This window comes from Pituophis catenifer, unplaced genomic scaffold (assembly GCF_029215685.1).
Source record: "Pituophis catenifer annectens isolate HBS135680 unplaced genomic scaffold, rPitCat1.0.hap2 SCAF_1, whole genome shotgun sequence".
Taxonomy (NCBI): Eukaryota; Metazoa; Chordata; class Lepidosauria; order Squamata; family Colubridae; genus Pituophis; species Pituophis catenifer.
Window position 1 is genome coordinate 236,407,222 of NW_027256881.1, and position 18,505 is coordinate 236,425,726.

The window sequence follows — 18,505 nt, forward strand, 5'->3', positions numbered from 1 at the left end:
AAAATCAAGGCCACAATATTGGGGGGAAAGTTCATCCCAGCTTTTTTTATGATTTCTCTAAAAAAAAATAAAAAATCAGCTATAGATGTGGAAAGAGATGAAAATGCCCACCTGTCTTTTTGCTCAAAACAGAGGAGTCCTATTAAAAGCTGCTGCCTAGTTGCCCATATACAGTACTGTCCCTATCTTAAATGCCCACTATTTTATTTGAAGGAAATTGCAGGGGCATTTTAGTAGGGTTCTCCCATATTACACTAAACTGATCATAAGAGGCATTGCTGAAAGCCTTACTATTCTTTTGCAAGCAAGAAAAGGCAGCAAAGAGCAAATCTTTTCCAACCATGATCCTTTTGCTTCATATTTTCCCCAGGTGTTTTAAAATGAAGTCAGATTATAGTTTTCTCTGATGTTTAGAACCAAGAAAGAAGCAAATTAGATGGTTTTAAGTAACAATTTTTGCCAGCATATTTGCAATGAGGTAGTGAGGTCAAAGAGAGCAAAGGATGCTATCAGAAGGAAAAAAAATTGAGGTTCCTGGAAATGGCTTTATATATTCAATTTAAATCTCCCAACATATTTCTCCTTCCTCCTGGCAAAAATTAAATCTAGTTCTTTAATTAAACAAGACAATGGGTAGAAAAATCTCTACCTAATAAGTGATTCTTGATGAAAAGAGTTTTGCAACTATCTTGTCCTCTAATTAACAGATGATCATTTCCTATTGACATCTTTTACTGTTACACGTATTTTGGTCAATACTTTGTATTAACTGTTCATGTTATTCTAAAGCAGATCTACTCCTCACAAAACTAATAACATGGAAGTGAAAGCCAACCTTATACTGTCTTTCCTGCCAATTTAAAATGTTGTCTTTTCTTCTCCTCTAGCCAAAATAGCTTAAGTCACATAAGGTGTTTTTATCAGATTACTTACCCATCCTATATCTCAAGCAGCTTCTGGAATTTCTGCCCCCAATTTATTAACTGCAAAATAATTCAGAACTGTTGCAATACAACACAGGAAAAGTCCACTAGTCAGGATTCCTTCAAATCATTAGCATCTCCTCCAACAGAGATTTAATTAGAATAATAGACAAACATATCCCAACTTAGTCAGGATCATTTTTTTTTTTACAAAACACAAAACAATACATATAATTTCCATATAAAGGCATCAGCCTCCATGTCCCAAGCAAAGTCTGTGTTCTTTGTAGAGAAAGCTATGAAGTCCTGAAGCTCCATCCAATATAATCTTGTATATACTGCTCCAAAAGGTGAAAAGGAGATATACAAGGTAGCTGTGTCTTTCCCGTCCTTGTTCCTCCTCCTCCTCCTCCTCCTCCTCCCAACATGTCTGTAGCATTTCATGGAGAACTCTCTTTAATATAATCTTGGGTAGGACCCTACCGGAGGCTGCTACTGCTACTGGCTTGTGAGCTGCCCACACCTGGATGTTCAGGGCTATGACGGTTCTATTAAAAAGAAAAAGACACAAATAAGAAATTCCAGAGGCAATAAAAACAGCCATGTAAATTTTCTTGGCCCAAAAAGCTATCTTAGGTCTGACGCCAAACCCTAAGCAAAGTACTTATCTTTGTTGTTTTACAATGAATTTATAAATATCAAGATCAACAGCTGAAAATTATTTTCCAACTTACTTTCTTTTTCTTTTTCTCTTTTTTCTTTCTTTTCCGTTCAGGATCATCCTCTTTCTTTTTCTTTTTTTTCTTATGATCAGAATCTGAGGGTGTTTCTAGTAAAATAAGAGAGAGCAATTAAAGAAGGCATTTGCTCTAGAACAGGGCTGTCAAACTCCTGGCCCACGGCCCGGATGTGTCATGCACTGGCCATGCCCACACCTGGTTTAGCAAAGGGGAAAAATGTCCCGATACGTCACCATGACACCGCCGTGACGACTTGAGTTTGACATCCCTGCTCTAGAAGGAAGGAATGATTTAATTTACGCTATCGGACTAAAAAATTCTATATCAGCAAGATGTGTGTGGGGGACATTATTATTATATGTCCTAAGAAATAGACTTCTCACCTGGAGGGACAGGGTCTTGGGTTCGGCTCTGCTTATGTTTATGCTTGTTTTTTTTCTTAGGTGGCTGGATGTGCATTAAGCGACATTGTTCTGGCAACTGGTGTAACAGAAACAGAAAGGCACGTCAATACATGAACTTCCCAAGTACCATTGAAGAAAACATATATAATAGACTTACAAGTCTATATTTTTTGCAAGCCAATCAAATAATATTCCCCATCAAAATTTCCATTAGAAAAATTTCTACTACAGGTAGTACAGAACAGTCCTCCCTTCACAATGGTAATTGGGACCAGAATTTCCATTGCTAAGTGATGTGTTTGTAAAATATGACAACAGTTCTGGTGCTTCTGATTGCTGTTATGAAGTGCAACATCACATGGTAGCCATTTGTGACCTCCTGCCAGCTTCTCCATTGACTTTGCTTGTTGGAAGCTGGCAGTGAAGGTTGCAAATGGCAATCACATACTGTGGGACATTGTGATGTCATAATTGTGAGCTGGGGGTCATGACTGGCCGGACACTATAAACATACGTTTGAGGACCAGTTATAAATAGCATTCATTCAACACCATCGTAAATTTGAACTGTTGTTGAAGTAGTGGTCATTAAGCAAGGACCACTTGTACATTCACTTAGCTTAGTGTTTGTATCTATTGCAAATTAAGGATTTCCGTGCTAAAGCAAAATTATCCCTAATCTAGATTTTCATTACTTCCAGCTTCCTACTTTACAAATGCAGCACTTGCCTTCTGGATTCAGAATGAGAACCAGCACAATATAGCAGTCCAATATTGAACCAGAATGAGGAAGACTCTGATTACACCCTCAGCTAGATAAATTTATTTGGGTGACCTTAGACTAATCACTTTTCCTTGGCCCAAACTTCTCAGATTGTTCTGAGGATAGAGAAAATCAGGATATAAATCTAATGAATAAAATACATGAAATGCAGACACAGGGTCCTCTTATGATCAGATCTGTCATAAACTCTTAGGAATACCTACCACAGAGAATTACAATTTTTGACCAATCCAATAGCTATGACAAATATTTCAACAAAGAAAGATTTGCTGGTTCTTTGAGATGACAATTTTAATAAGGATTTATCATTTTCTATTGTGAACCACAACTAGACATGTTGTGCTAACATAGCCATTGTGGTTTTATTGTACTGTGCAAACTTGATGGCACAGTATATCATATGCTGAGGCCCTCTTTGAGGGAGATAGAGTTTAGAAATATGAAATATAAATATGTACAGATTCTATAAATATAAATTTACCCTGGAGTTCAGCTAGAAATTTTCACTTGATACCAACTTTGCAGCAGATGAAAGAAAGGTTCAAGAATTCCTTTTTAAAGGTTAATCTCTTTTATCCTTTGCCTGGAACTTCTTCCTATCTTCAACCTTACTTAAAAGTCTATTCTGATAGAGAAGTTATAACCTGTTATTTTTTGGGAGGGTGGGCAGTGGTTGCCTTTAAGTCAGTCTTTATTCCTGGCAAGTACATAGATATTCTATACATATTTTCTGGCAACATTTTCAGAAGTTGATTATTGTTGCCTTTTTCCTAGGACTGACTGATCCCAGCTTGCTTCCCCATCTAGGGTAGGAGGAGAACTCAGGCTTCCGCATTCCTAGTCAGTACCAAAATCAACAGTCACATGCTATATACCATATTCTAAAAGATTCCAGTCCACTTGATTCTGGGGGCTGGCAACATATCTATACTATAGCATCCACGCTGAATTCCTTTTTTAGAATGTACAACATGGTCAATATCTCATAAAGTAGACAAAGTGTTCATGATTTCTGCACTGTAGTCTCTTTCTGTCATTTACATTACTTATTTATTTGCATCTAGATTGTAATATAATTCCACGAAGATGTCCACTGCCATATGGCTGATAATCAATATGCCTAGAGGTGAATTTATATTCAGGTTCTAAACTGATAATTGTCAGACCTTAACCTACAAACCTGTAATATTCTTAGTTACTAGTTTGGCAAGTTTCTTTTTCATTTGAGGCATCATTGTGTGTTTTGTTTATAATAGTTAAAAAACTTCTTTAGTACAACATATGTCTTTCATCCAAACCATAACTCACCGGGCCAGCATGGAGACGAAACCCTGTTAGCATAGTACCAGTGATAGGGTTGAATGAGCTACCGCAAATGGGAGGTTTTTCAATTAAAGAACGCAAGCTGCTGTTATCATGTGAGCCTGGCAAATCGATCATTCCTGGCAGGTCAGGCAGAAAGTTGCTGAGTTTCTCTTTCACCTTTTTGCCACAGAATTTATTGTAGGCATGCTCTAAGTTGTAGTGGGTGATCAAATTTGTGCTTCCTGTTAGTTCTGTGGTACCTGGCAAGAAATGAACAACATTGTAAAGTAACAATGTTACTGATTGTTTTGCCTAAATTAATAGCACAGATAATTTTTTTTAAGAAACCCCTAAAGTTTGGTAGAAGCTGATTTTGAAACCAGTTCCTTTCTGTAAATAACAATGACAATGATACAAATCCTATTTTATATGACCTGAAATACTAGCAGTGAGAATGGAATTATTTAAAATATTTACAGTCTGGCCTTATACATAAGATCGTTTGATGCATTATAATCAATAAAAAGAAAACATTAAAGCTAAAAAAAAAACCCAAGTAAAACATATATCCCCTCCTCATTTAGTGACCCTAATCTGGTTTCTTAAATTGGAAGCAAAATGTTTACAAAGTGAGTATGTGACTGAAAGAGGGAGAGAGATGCTGTGAAGATCTCTAGTGGCTAGAATCTCACTTAGATAAAGCTCTCCTGTGCAGCAATGCCAATTGTAATCTCACTCTGGAATGCATTGTCAGGCACACAAAATTTGGTTGGAATTTTTTTTAAAAAAAATTGCCATCATATTTGTAAAAGGTCGCTCAGGTAGCCACTTAAATAAATAAGTGGCTGTATAAATAAGTGGCAATGACAGAAACACACTATAGAAAAAAATGGTCTAGTCCAGTTAGCAATTATGACCCAAATACAGGAGTTAAAAATGGGTGGATGATGTCCAGGGAATTTCTAAAGCCAAGTCCATTATAAAGAAGTCTCCCCTCAGCCCTGGGACAATGAACCTGCTTCTCACTGCACAACTTTTCCACTTACGACCATAATTGAGCCCAATATTTCAAATCTCACCGGCTCAAGGTTGACTCAGCCTTCCATCCTTCCGAGGTGGGTAAAATGAGGACCCAGATTGTTGGGGGCAATATGCTATTTAGTATACTGTCTTTGGTGTAAGCCGCCCAGAGTCTTTGGAGAGTGGGAGGCATAGAAATATGACTAATAAATACATAAATAAATATTTATGCTGCTGAGACATTTGTTAAGTGAATTTTGCCCCATTTTACGACTTTCCTTGCCACAGTTGTTAAGTGAATCATTGCAGTTGTTAAGTTAGTAACAGAGTTGTGAATCTGGCTTCCCCCTTGACTTTGCTTGTCAGAAGCTTTTAAAAGGGGATCATGTGACCCCGGGACACTGCAATCATCATAAATATGAGCCAGTGGCCAAGTTTTGATGACATGACCATGGGGATGGTGCAGCGGTCGTAAGTGTGGAAAAGAGTCATAAGTCACTTTTTTCAGTGCCGTTGTAACTTTGAACGGTCACTAAATGAACTGTTGCAAGTTGAGGACTACCTGTAGCCCTGCTTACATAAGTGGATGCATCTGGAGAAAATGACTAACTTTGTAACCCGAGGCATATTTATTTTCAGGGATAGAAATTTCATGAACACACGTGGCTACTACTAGGCGTATCACTTAAGGTGGATTGTACAGCTTTTCAGGGGAGGGCAGATTCTTGAAGGGCCACGCCGAGCCTTGTAGCCCCATGAGTCACAAAGAAGCAACAGTTTGCGGGAGGAACCAAGCGGCCACACGCTCCTTTACTCTCGCACAAATGACACAAAACCCTCCCACCACGGTTCCCACAAGAAACTTCGATGGCTTTTAACTCGAGGACGCCAAAGATATGCCTACAAGGCCATCCCGGCTCGTTCAGTGGCCCGAGCAACTGCCAGTCGCGCGAGTTACCACCCACTTGGCGCTTCAAGCCTCCACACCGAGTTCCCGCAAAGGCGGAGCAGCTGCTCATCAGCCGCAGCGAGCCATCCCATTGGCACATTCCCGCGTGACGTATAAAATCCGTCAAGCAGCACTGACTAGAAAAGCAACGCCCGCCTCTAGGCGGCGGTTGGTTACGGAGCTCCTACAAGCCCGCCCCTACAAGCCACTACCTGGTAACTCGCGCATTAGGTAAAAAGGACCGCTGGCTGCCGCCGCTTTGCGTGCTGTCTCTTCTCCGACCGGAGTCACCGTTGGTACAGGAGGCTGTCCAGTACCGGGTCCTCCTGGTTTTCCTGGGCCAAAGCCTAGCGCGGCAGCTGTTGTAGACGGAGGAGGTTCTGTCCCTCCGAAGAGAGCAGAAAAATTCTCCATCATCCCGGCGTGCTTTGCGCAGTCTCCTCCTATTGGCTTCGCATCCGACGCTTTTCTACGCTTGCTCTGGCGTCACTGGAAGGCGGAGACCCATCCTCTGCGTAGGATTGGCTAACTTACCTGGAACTCGACTCTTATGAGACGATAGGTTGCTTAGCAGAACGACACGCTTTTAAAGAGCGGAATTACGCCCATGCTATACGTCAGAGAGCGAAAGCCGTCCCTCGGTTGCTGTTCTGAAGAGTTTCAGCGCGACACCCTCCCAGCCAATAAGGACACAGCTTTGTCCAACGGAGCTCCGCCTTTCCTTTGATTGACGTTGTCACCCGCCGCTCAATCAAAAGCAAAAAAAAGGGGACTCGGGGTGGGCGGGAGGCCGTCTTGCGACGGATCTCGGTCGGCGTGAGGTGAAGATGGCGGTCTTGGCCCCTTTGTTAGCCCTGTTCTATTCGGTGCCTGGGCTCTGCCGCTGGCTGGCCCAGCCTTATTACCCGCTCTCCCTCCTACTTTCGGCAGCCTTCTTGTTGGTGCGGAAGGTGCCACCGCTATGCCACGGACTGCCCAGCCAGCGGGAGGACGGGAACTCCTGCGACTTCGACTGGGTAAGATCGGCCTGCGGAGACCCACGGCCCTTCTCCTTGTGGCTTGCATCGCTTCTCGGGGCTGCTATGCTTCTTGGGCATGTGCCTGCGGGCCTTTTCAAGCTTCGGGCTCCTCGGGGCTCCCCCGGCCCTCCAAAAAACACCCTTCTTAGCGACACAAGCGGAATCCGAGCACCTGGTGTTTCCTGTCTTGGCCGCGTTTTTTCCTTTGATACTTTGACCGTATCCCGAGAGCCTGCCTATGGTCGTGAGCAGAGATGGGTTTCAGCAGGTTCCGACCAGTTCTGGAGAACCGGTAGCGGAAATTTTGAGTAGTTCTGAGAACCGGTAGTAAAAATTCTGACTGGCCCTCATCTATTCTCCGCCTCCCAAATCCCAGCTGATTGGGAGGAAATGGGGATTTTGCAGTAACCTTCCCCTGGATTGGAGAGGGAATGGAGATTTTACAGTATCCTTCCCCTGCCATGCCCACCAAGCCACGCCCACCAAGCCATGCCACGCCCACCAAGCGACACCCACAGAACCGGTAGTAAAAAAATTTGAAACTCACCACTGGTTGTGAGGCCTTAAATGTATTTCTTATGAGAAGAATGTTCCAACATCTTTAAAGGTCATACAGTCATTAAAGCATGAGCGCAGAAATAATGCTCGGCCTCTGAGAAGCTCCTCTGTAGCAATGGGACAGTTTTCGCTCCTCACCTCCAGTGATGTGATCCTTTAAGCTTAGTGGTTAATTTAGTGGTGGAGATTTTCACCTGTTTTAAATTTATAGCACCTTTGTTTAGATTTTGGGATGTGGGTATGGTCTTCGCTTGCTGCACACCACAGTAAGCGGAGACTTGTGCAATTCATTCAAATCAGCTTTCTTCAAGTGGACGTTGTCCAAATGAAAAATAAGTTTCCGTCATCCGTGGTGAGATTGCAGATATTTGGTTGAGGAGGCTTATCACTGCATGTCTACAAAAGTTTTTAAAAAAGGTCTTCGGGAGTGCTTTAAAAGGTTTGTTCAATCTTAGGTTTGGAGTAGATGGATCATCTCTCTCTAATTCTGTATATACATGCCCATGTGAGAGCCATACATGAGTTACTTTGACACACAAATCAATCTGATCAATATATTGTGAAGAAGCTCTGACTTGTACAGGAACCAACTAATGGTTTCTGTTTATAAAAGCAAAACCATATGTTTTCAGTATCTTCAAGAATTAATTGAAGTCTAACCTTTATCATGTTAAGAACATTTTGAAGGTTCATAGTGAAAAGTTCAATATACACAAGGTATGAATCTGCTTAAAAAATTGGCCTGTTATGGACAATAAAGTCATGAAAACAATGATACCAATATCATAATACCCTTATATAGATTAATGATAAGGCCACATCTGGAATAATGGAGGTGGAGAAGGTACACAGGACTTTTGTTAATTTTTTATGCCACCCATCTCCCTATAAAGGTGACTGGGCAGTTATCAAGGGGCTATCAACTATTAAAGGGCTGGAGCATCTTCCCTATGAGGAAAAGTTGCAACATATGGGACTTTTTGGTTTAGTCAACATGTTTAAAATGTTAAAACATTTGTGATATGGATAAAGTGGAGGAGAAGCTACTTTCCCTCTCAAAATACTAGAATTAGCAGTCACCTAATGAAATTAACCTTGGAAGAATGGGGACCGACAATATTTTGTTTATCCAATGTGCAATTAAACTTTGGATTTCATTATCATCAAATGTGGCTACTACTACTAGCTTGGCTAGTTTCAAAAAAAGTATTGGCTCAATTCTTGGATGTCATGGGGATCAATGACTTAACTTTGATAGTAGTGTGAATGTTTCTGAAGACCATCTACTGAGAGAGTAATAGACTTCTTTGTGCAGATAGTTGGCAACTGTGAGATCAGATTGCTGAATTAATAGTTCATATTATGTTTAAGAGGCTGCAGAAGTATCTATTCTTGTATCAAGGTAACATGATTGCTCATGAAACATTTTATGATCTGGATGTTTCTGTAAGCATATTTTACTCTTCAATTGCTGCATAAGTGGTGCAATGTGTAGGAACATTATTGCAGATAGATAAATTCTATGATTTAATAAACCTTGCAGCTACTGTAGAAACAAAAATGTTTCAAAATGTCATTGCATCTAGATTATGTAAACAATAAATACCCCAAATATATTTAGATTCCAGTGTACAGTATGGTATTGCAGCTGTATTCCAGCACTGAAAGATTGCACACCTATCTGCCTGCTTTGTGGCCTTTTTTCCCCAAAATGGATAGCTGTATAATGATACCAGAGATTAATTTGCAGTAGTTATACTATGATGTTGAAAAGAGGTTTGCATTTAATTCCGTTCTTGTGTCTAGTTAGGTTTTTTTACTCTTCCCCTTTACTCCTACTTACTCCTTAAGTACCCAGTTTTGCTTTCTTTTTAGCGGGAAGTGGAGATCTTGATGTTTCTGAGTGCCATTGTGATGATGAAGAATCGCCGATCCAGTAAGTAATGCTATATTTATTTATTTATTTATTGGTTCGATTTATATGCCGCCCTTCTCCGGAGACTCAGGGCGGCTTACAATGTGTTAAGCAATAGCCTTCATACTTTTGTATATACCTGCTTAGTAGGGCTTTCGGCCCCCCCTAAGCGGTGTTCTTTTTTATACAAAGTCAGCTTATTGCCCCCACAATCCGGGTCCTCATTTTACCTACCTCGAAAGGATGGAAGGCTGAGATAGGGATAGGGATATATGTGGATAGGGAGAATATCTACCATTCACCTGTATCTCAGATTCTTGGTCTTTCTATCTCGACAGAAAGCAAGGATCTTCTAGAATTTCAAGAATTATTCAGACAATAAGATGACATTTTAGAAATCTTAGCTGGATTGTTTTCCTCCTTTCAAATGACATTTATCTCCCAGGTTATTAGATGAAGACTTTTTCAGACCCTTACTCATGGCTCTTCTATGAACTAGGGAGGAATGCACTTAGAATATGAATCTCCAATTCTAAACATTGTATTACACAGCAAATGAATTTTTAATTGTCATTTTTGAAATATTTAGAAAAAACTTTATAGGTAGGTTTTATTTGTACTAGAAGTTGTTCTAATGGATAATCAGACTGCTTCAACCTGAGTAAACAGCTGCTGCAGAATGGAATGCATGTGGGAACTTTATGCCATGGTCTTATCTTTGTACAGTAAATAAGACAAAAAGCTGCAAGGCACCTGCTCCCAGAATACAGTGGCTTAATTTTCTAAGTGCATTCCTATTAGAGGAAGGGCTTTAAAAGGAATTTGCTTCAGGTATGGGTAGGAACAATCTAAAGAGATGAAGGTTAACAACACTTTCATGCACTTAATGCGGCTATATGATTGCGTAAGGACAAGCAAAGAAAATCAGAGGGATAATAAGGGTGAAATAGAACTATAGCGCCTGAGATAATGAGTCAAGTATGGGAGAAGAATGGCAGAATAAATAACCTAAACTTCTCAAAATAGTATGTTTATTAGTTTCATTCCAATGATTGATTGATTGATTGATTGATATTCATTCATCACATTCATTCTGATCCTTAAATATAGGAAGCTATCAGATACAAAAGATGGAAGTGGTTGCTGAGTAAAAGGAAATTATTAGTTTTAAAAAACTAAATACTGAAATGGAAATGCATAAAATTGTGTAGATTTTATGATCAGGAATTGTGAGGTGGGAGGGGAATCATCATTTTTTAATGAACATCAGCTTGCAAAGCTTGGCTACTATTAGAATATGCTCCTACTTTGCCTGAACAAGCCGGCAGCCTAAACTGTCCAAGCAATGAGTGAGGCAAATTTTGATACTGTTAACTTTGTGTGCGCAAGTATAATGACTAGTATTATTTATCTTTTTAAAGGAATATTTTAGTAGTCCTACTGCAGCTATATCCATGTCTTGCAATTAGGTGTTTATAGACATTTTTCTGCAGAGCCTTGCAGTTTAATTTTGCAATGGAATAATGCTAATTAACTGCTTAAATGTGATTTATTAAAATACTGTTTAAGAGTCATTATCCAGAGACAAAAGTTTGGGCTTCTCTGATTTACTTATCTCCAGGCTAGAAACCTGACAGGGCTCTGACTTTGCATACGAGCTCATCATGGCCAGAACGTACTTATACTTGTCAAAGGAAAACCTAGGCTATGTCATGAGGCCACTCAGTCCCTGAATGAAGACTCAGCACAGTAAGGTAAAAAGCATGGGGTGCTTCAGCTATGGGGGAGACCCTGGGAAGCCCATTGCAGGCCGTGCATGCATTTCTCTCTGATCAGCGGCTGAAAATCCTGTTTGGATTTCAGCAAGAAGGATTTTCAGCCCCTCGATGGAAAGATATGCATGGCCTATGCTGGGCCTCCTAGAGTCTCTCCCATTCTTTTGAGGCATCACCCTGCTTCTTACTTGAGACTCCAGCTGCTTAATGGCCCACAAGATCACTTAATAGCAACAACCAGGAATACCAGGATTGCAGTTGTTGAGTTGGAGCAATCACGTGATTTCTCACTTAATGACTACTACGCTCTACAACCAAGTTCACATCCTGATTATGGTTGTAAACAGAGGACTATCTGTAACATATGCTAAATTTTTACTCAGTTCACAGCCCAATGAAGTCCTTAATTTTTTTCTTGGGAGTGGAGGTTGTACAAAATTAATTGATCATTATAGTGAGTTCTAGCAGTGCAAAATTTGAGGATCCCAAATGTCAAGAATTACAGAAATATGATGCTGTAAATAGACTTTCAGGTTGTCCTAGCTTACCGTAGGTGACCCAGGAATGTTTTATAATATCCTCCTAATCATCTTTTTTATCTCTTTTTCACAAGTCACTGTGGACCAGCATGTGGGGAATATCTTTATGTTCAGCAAAGTGGCCAATGTCATCCTTTTCTTTCGTCTTGATATCCGGATGGGGTTGCTGTATCTCACACTTTGCTTAGGTGAGGTCTCTGGGATGGGGCTCTATTTACATTCTTCATATAGGGATTGATCCCGGAAATAATTGGGCTTGAGCTAAAAAAAAAAATGCTCTTGGCATCCTGATCTAATGCATAGGATTTTGATTTGTAAACATTACTCTGGTTTTCCACTTTGTCTCTCTCTGACTTTCTATCATGATTCCTGGTGACAATAAGATAACCTTTCCCTGATTACTCTGTCTGAAATATCCAGATATTGTCAACCTATATTATTTATTTATTATTATTTTATTATTAGAATTTATATGCCGCCCTTCTTCTGAAGGACTCGGGAGAAGCGGCTCACATAAATAAAAAACAATAACAATAAAATCTAAAAACCAATCTAAAATTAAAATCCCCAAATTTAAAACCTCGTAGAATGATCAGGGAGTCTGCTGGAACAGCCATGTCTTCAGGCCAGCGTGGAAAGTGCGGAGATCGGGAGCTGTCCGGAGCTCAGTGGGTAACCCATTCCAAAGGGTCGGTGCGGCCACAGAGAATGCGGCTTCATGTAGATGTTAAAGAGCAGGGGGGAGAGAACCGACTCCTGCGGTACCCCACATGTGAGGGGCCTAGGGGAGGATCTCTGATCCCCTGCCCAAACAAACTACGTACAGCCCGAGAGGTAGGAGGAGAACCACTGTAGCAGTGCCCCCTATTCCCAACCCCCGGAGCCATCGCAGTAGGATACCATGTTCGATGGTATCGAAAGCTGCCGAGAGGTCAAGTAGCACCAGAATGGAGGAACAGCCCCCATCCCGGGCCCGCCAGAGATCATTCACCAGGGTGACCAATGCCGTTTCTGTGCTGTGGCCAAGCCTGAAACCCGATTGGTACGGTTCTAGGTAATCAGCTTCCTCCAGGAATTGTGGGAGTTGGTAGGCCACCACGGCCTCAACAACCTTCGCTACAAGGCGAAGGTTGGAGACAGGATGAAAGTTGTTTAAGGAGGCCGGATCCAGGGCTGGCTTCTTGAGGAGGGGACGAACCATTGCCTCCTTGAGTATGGCAGGGAAGACCCCATTTCTCAAGGAAGCATTAGTAATCGCCCAGATCCAGTCTCCAGTCACCTCTCTGGTTGCCACGACAAGCCAGGAGGGACATGGGTCCAGCAAACATGTGGAGGCTCCCAATCTACCCACTATCCTGTCCACTTCCTCTATGGAAATAGGGTCAAACTCAACCCAGATGTCACCTTCAAGGCTTGCTCCCATTCCCTCGTCAGATTCTGCCCAGTCAGAGTCCAACCCCGTCCGGATCTGAGCGACTTTGTCTTGCAGATATTGAACAAAATCCTCAGCACTACCTTGTAAAGGGTCCTCCCTCGCTCCCTGATTGAGGAGGGAGCAGGTCACGCGAAACAAGGCCGCTGGGCGGTTTTCATACTGAAATTTTTATTATATAAAAGAAACACAACCTTTTTTTCACCAACCCTTCCTTTCTATTGCTACCCTGTTAGTTCTACATGTTTTGCATTTTTGTTCCCTAACTGCCTTCCTGCCCATTCACTTTCAGCCTTTTTAATATTTCTTTTCCTGTTTCACCCATTTACCTCTAGCTTCTTCTATTGCTTCCAACCCACCCTCCAGGCAAAAGCAAGACTTTTATTAATAATAGATATTATGAGTTTGAAAAAAGTAATGCAGCAAAAACCCTGCATGCAGATACAGTGTGCAAAATAAAAAAATTAAATGTTTTTAAAAAATAAATAAAACGACCGTGTCCACTTGTGGAACATGGCTATCAATGTGTGACTTCCTTATCTCATCCTAGCTAGTGTTGAGATCTGCTTCTTGTGCGTTTTCAGTATTCCTGATGACTTGCAAGCCACCTTTGTACTTGGGTCCAGAACACATCAAATATTTCAGCGATAAAACCATAGATGTGAGTATTTTGGTTTTTTGCAGACCACTTGTTTTGGGAAGAGTTGGATAGATTTCTGACTTCTTTCAGCTATCAGAATATCATGTGTAATGTTCATTTCTGTGTGATGAGCAGGCTGTCAGCAAGATCCCTCTTTTACAGGAGGAATTAGCTCGGGACAAGCGAGTGACCTGGATTGTGGAATTCTTTGCTAACTGGTCCAATGAATGTCAGTCATTTGCTCCTATCTATGCTGATTTGTCTCTCAAGTGAGTGATTTGCATTTGATTAAATATTCTGAGACAGGGAGATTTTGGAGATGAAGCTGAGACTTCAGTCAGTCATAAAGCACTGCCTATCTGTGCCCTTCCTAAAGCATTGTTTAAAGTACAACCATTCCCCTCCTTCCAGCATGCTTATCTTTAATGTGTCTTGCAGCTTCTAATTTTACTTGATTAATGCACTGATGTTGGATTTAAGACTTCTTCCTTTGCTGTAATAATCACAAAACAGCATCTTTTTCAGAAGTTATAACTACATTTGAAAAGTTTGAAGTGTCCACACTAGCTATGACTTAATAAGAGTAATGAGATGTACTTGGTATGCCTGCACTACAGCTAAGAAGAATGGGAGCAAAATATATACTGGTAGGTGAGAAGAAACATATTTTTAGGGGCAGGCTTCTTTTCTCTCCTCCACATAACCTCATTCTAAGTAATTGTTAGGGAAACCACATTGTGCAAAGAGGAAAGGAAGACCACTCGGAGAACCAGCAGGCTACCAGTTATCCTCAAATTAGATAGCTATTACAGGTAGTCCTCAACTTACAACAGTTCATTTAGTGACTGTTCAAAGTTACAGTGGCACTGAAAAATGTGACTTATGACTGTTTTTCATAGTTACAACCTTTGCAGCATCTCCATGATCATGTGATCAAAATTCAGATGCTTGGCAACTGTTGATATTTATGACAGTTGCATTGTCTTGGGATCATGTGATCACCTTTTGCGACCTTCTGATAAGCAAAGTCAATGGGGAAGCCACATTCACTTAACCCTATTAGTAACTTATCAACTACAGCAATTCACTTAACTGGGGCAAGAAAAGTCATAAAATGGGACAAAACTCACTTAACAAATGTCTCACTTAACAACAGAACTTTGAGCTCAATTGTCATAAGTCGAGGACTACCTGTACTTATTTGGCCCCACCATTTTAGCCCACTGTAGCTAGATAGGACAAGTGGGACTTGAAACAAGTATTAGTTTTTATTACTTCATTCCAACCTCCAGTTCCCAGTCATGTCTCTTCTGTTAATCATTATTCCATATCCCCAAAACATGCTAAAGGAATCCCTGAGAATTCACCATGGCATCACTGGCCTTGAATCTGCCTGGATGCCCTCCAAATGTCTCCAGCCAGCATGGTCGTACCTGAGCATTCTGAGAATTGAAACCATCATACCTGGCAGGAGTCCTGGTTAAGAAAGACTGCTTCAGTAGTCTGCACTCCCATGCACCATTTCAAAGACAAAATACTATATTGTTTTGGTGAATGAAGATAAAGCAACTGGGTTACTGGGACAGTAACACAGATACATTGGTGTTTTTTAGAATTGAGGTTGCTATACTGAAATACTGAGGCAAATGATTAAAAAGGACTCATAGACTAGGCTTTGTAGTTGTATAAAAGCAGTATTGTTCTTGAGAAAAGTAAATGGAAATGAAAAATACTTTTCCTTGTGGAGATTTTATTGTGATGTGGGGAAAAAGAACAGAGGTCTAGAAGCAGAACTGATAAAAATGACAATAATTAATCTATTAGCTGTTTTGAATTAAAATCTCTGGATCAACCTGGATGTAAGCCTTCCTACTCAGCATATTGTTTACTTTTATGCTCGCGTTGTATTTTGGTAGCTTTTGGCTAAGTGTTGGTAGTGTATATTGCTTCCAGCAATAGCCAGCAGATGGCTACAGTGTAGATTTTTTTTTTCAGTCAGAAAAAATAAATTGCTTTCCTGGTAATAGTGATTGTAGTTTAAAGAAAAAGATTAATTCAGTTCTGTAATGTATAGTTCCAGTTAGACTAAGAAAACTCTTGTCTAACTTAGCTCGAATTCATATTTGTTCATAAATCTTTTTGTGTGACTTTGGGGGAAGCCTATTACATATAACTATAATGAAAATAATTTGGCTTAATTTGGATAAGACCTCAGTGAAAAATTGCCTGTAAGGCGCATTCCAATGAAGAATAAGGGAAGAGGAGAATAATTGTTGCTATTACCAAATACTTTACTTGCTGGCATTTCCATGTATATGGTAATCACTGTTATATTTTACCAGGTATAATTGCACTGGATTGAATTTTGGAAAGGTTGATGTGGGTCGCTACCCCGATGTCAGCACCAAGTAAGCCTTCAGCCTCTATACATATCTAGGATGCTTAGACAGACTAGAATGCCAGATTGTGAGAGAGAACATGGGGAAGATTTACTTTCTAATAGCAGGGCACTGCAGAAAAGGGAGGACATTGGTTGGTAATCTCAAAGTATAATTGGTTAGATTTGGAACTGCCAAAGAGATAGCAGGCTGTAGTAAGACGCACATTTCCAATTTACACATAATTATGGATACTATAATACCTGCAAATATCAAGATTTTGGTGGGTCCCAAGACATGTTCTTGGCCTGCCTGTTTGTTTATGAGGCCAGAAAACATTACTAACTTGATTAGACGCTACTTTTCAGAAATTATTTTTGAATTTTCATTAATCTCTTCATAGGTATAAAATCAGTACTTCTCCTCTCACTAAGCAGCTGCCTACACTGATCCTTTTCCAAGGTGGTAAAGAGGTGATGCGCCGGCCACAGATTGATAAAAAGGGACGAGCAGTTTCTTGGAACTTTTCTGAGGTATTCTCTTTAGCCATAGTTGATAGTAAGCAAAAGTCCATAGTAAAATGTCTGATAAATTACTAAATTATTGAAATTGAGTTGTCACATTGGGAGCTGGAGGCTGGCACAAAGCAACAGTCATGTTATCTTTCTCTTACAGGAGAATGTGATCCGGGAATTCAACTTGAATGAGCTATACCAGAAAGCTAAGAAAATATCCAAGCATGCAGATGAGAACTTTGAGGAATTTTCAGAACAGTCCGCTATCACAGAGCATCCTAATGGGGAAAGCAAGAAAGACAAATAGTGCCTGTAAGACTGGACCATAATGCTCTTACTGTTAAGCTCTCCATTTCTGTTTCCATCCTGACATTTCTCCCGGGATGTCATTTGAAGACTGCTTCTACCCAACAGTGATGGTGCTGGGAGATGTGTGTAATCACTAAGATATTTATCATTCTGGGCTCTGCTGTTGGCCGTGGACCTCTACATTTTCTTTTGTATTTTTGTTCCAAATTTTCTTTCCAGGAGTCACTACTGATAATTAAATAATAGAACCAGCCAGAGAAAATCTTGGTGACCTCCTCAAGGAGAATATCACCGTAGAATGCAGGTTGCTTCTCTGGGAATTAGTAGGAGCTGCTAAGGAAAACATTGTAATAGGAGGGTAAATCTATTTGTTTTATCGATATGATTTCAATGGTAAAATTGGAAAAACCCACAACTCCCATGAAATCAACTCCATTCACTCCTGAAGGTTCGCTCTGAGAAGATATTGGCATTTCTGACCAGTTTTTTGCTACCGCTACCCATTGCCCTATTATTATTGTGGTCATTGTTATTGTTATTAAGAAAGGTCTTGTGGTATCTTGTGGTCTTTTCTCTTTTTAGAAGCTAATGGGCAATAGTAGAATATTTGCTGAACTTGAAGTTGTGCCAGAAAACCAGTGGCTAATGTACAGCTTTAAAAGATCTGTCTTTTATAGTAACAGCTGGTAGCTTAGTGTAGCTGTTTGACTTGGAGGAACTGCTGTTTCTATAGTCCATCTAATACTGCACTAAACAGGATTTAACTAATGGGGCAGATGTTCTGGGACTACATTGGCAGACGTTCCTAGCCAGTGTGGCTATCTGGGTAGAGCAAGGGTTGGGCAAGTCTGTCCCAGTGATTTTAGTTGCTCCATTCCGAAGATGGAGGGCTTGCTTGTAGGTGAAAACACTGCAAATCAGCACGGTTCATCCATGTTCATGCTTCCGTTAATGGTCTTGTACAGGTGCCTTTAATAAATCTGGGGGTGTTGTATTCTTGTGACCTTTTATTGATTTATTAGATTGTTGGTGGAGTTCCTGCCTTCATGGTTTGACTTTGGCTTATTAAAAAAATACAGTCTTCTAATGTTTAAATCAATTTGCTCAAGGCTCAGCTTATTCTTTATCCAGCAGCATTTTCAGGCTTTCATTTTTTCTGTTGGGGTATATTTATAGAAGATATGCAAGCAAATGAGATTCACATTGGATAGGTTCACATAATTTATTCCATCCTATCATTTATATTCTAGAGTGAAGCAGACAGGAAAAAAAAAGGGGGGGGGTATTTTATTATTTATTTC

The 18,505-nt window shown here is 40.4% G+C and overlaps 2 protein-coding genes across 2 annotated transcripts; one reads left to right on the forward strand and one right to left on the reverse strand.

The window, feature by feature from the left end:
- Window positions 1–1,050: 1,050 nt before the first annotated feature.
- Window positions 1,051–6,541, reverse strand: MED19 (mediator complex subunit 19). Its single transcript, XM_070957253.1, has 5 exons — window positions 6,337–6,541; window positions 4,159–4,415; window positions 2,047–2,143; window positions 1,658–1,752; window positions 1,051–1,471 (listed from the first exon to the last, which is right to left on the reverse strand). Exons 1-5 carry the CDS (start codon window positions 6,539–6,541, stop codon window positions 1,403–1,405), a joined length of 723 nt encoding a protein of 240 aa, XP_070813354.1. The 3' UTR covers window positions 1,051–1,402.
- A 390-nt stretch (window positions 6,542–6,931) lies between these two features.
- On the forward strand, window positions 6,932–18,303 carry TMX2 (thioredoxin related transmembrane protein 2). Its single transcript, XM_070957254.1, has 8 exons — window positions 6,932–7,140; window positions 9,577–9,637; window positions 12,005–12,118; window positions 13,947–14,023; window positions 14,165–14,271; window positions 16,345–16,410; window positions 16,784–16,913; window positions 17,056–18,303. The coding sequence occupies exons 1-8, from the start codon at window positions 6,952–6,954 to the stop codon at window positions 17,200–17,202; spliced, it is 891 nt and encodes a 296-aa protein (XP_070813355.1). The 5' UTR covers window positions 6,932–6,951; the 3' UTR covers window positions 17,203–18,303.
- The last annotated feature ends 202 nt before the right edge of the window (window positions 18,304–18,505 follow it).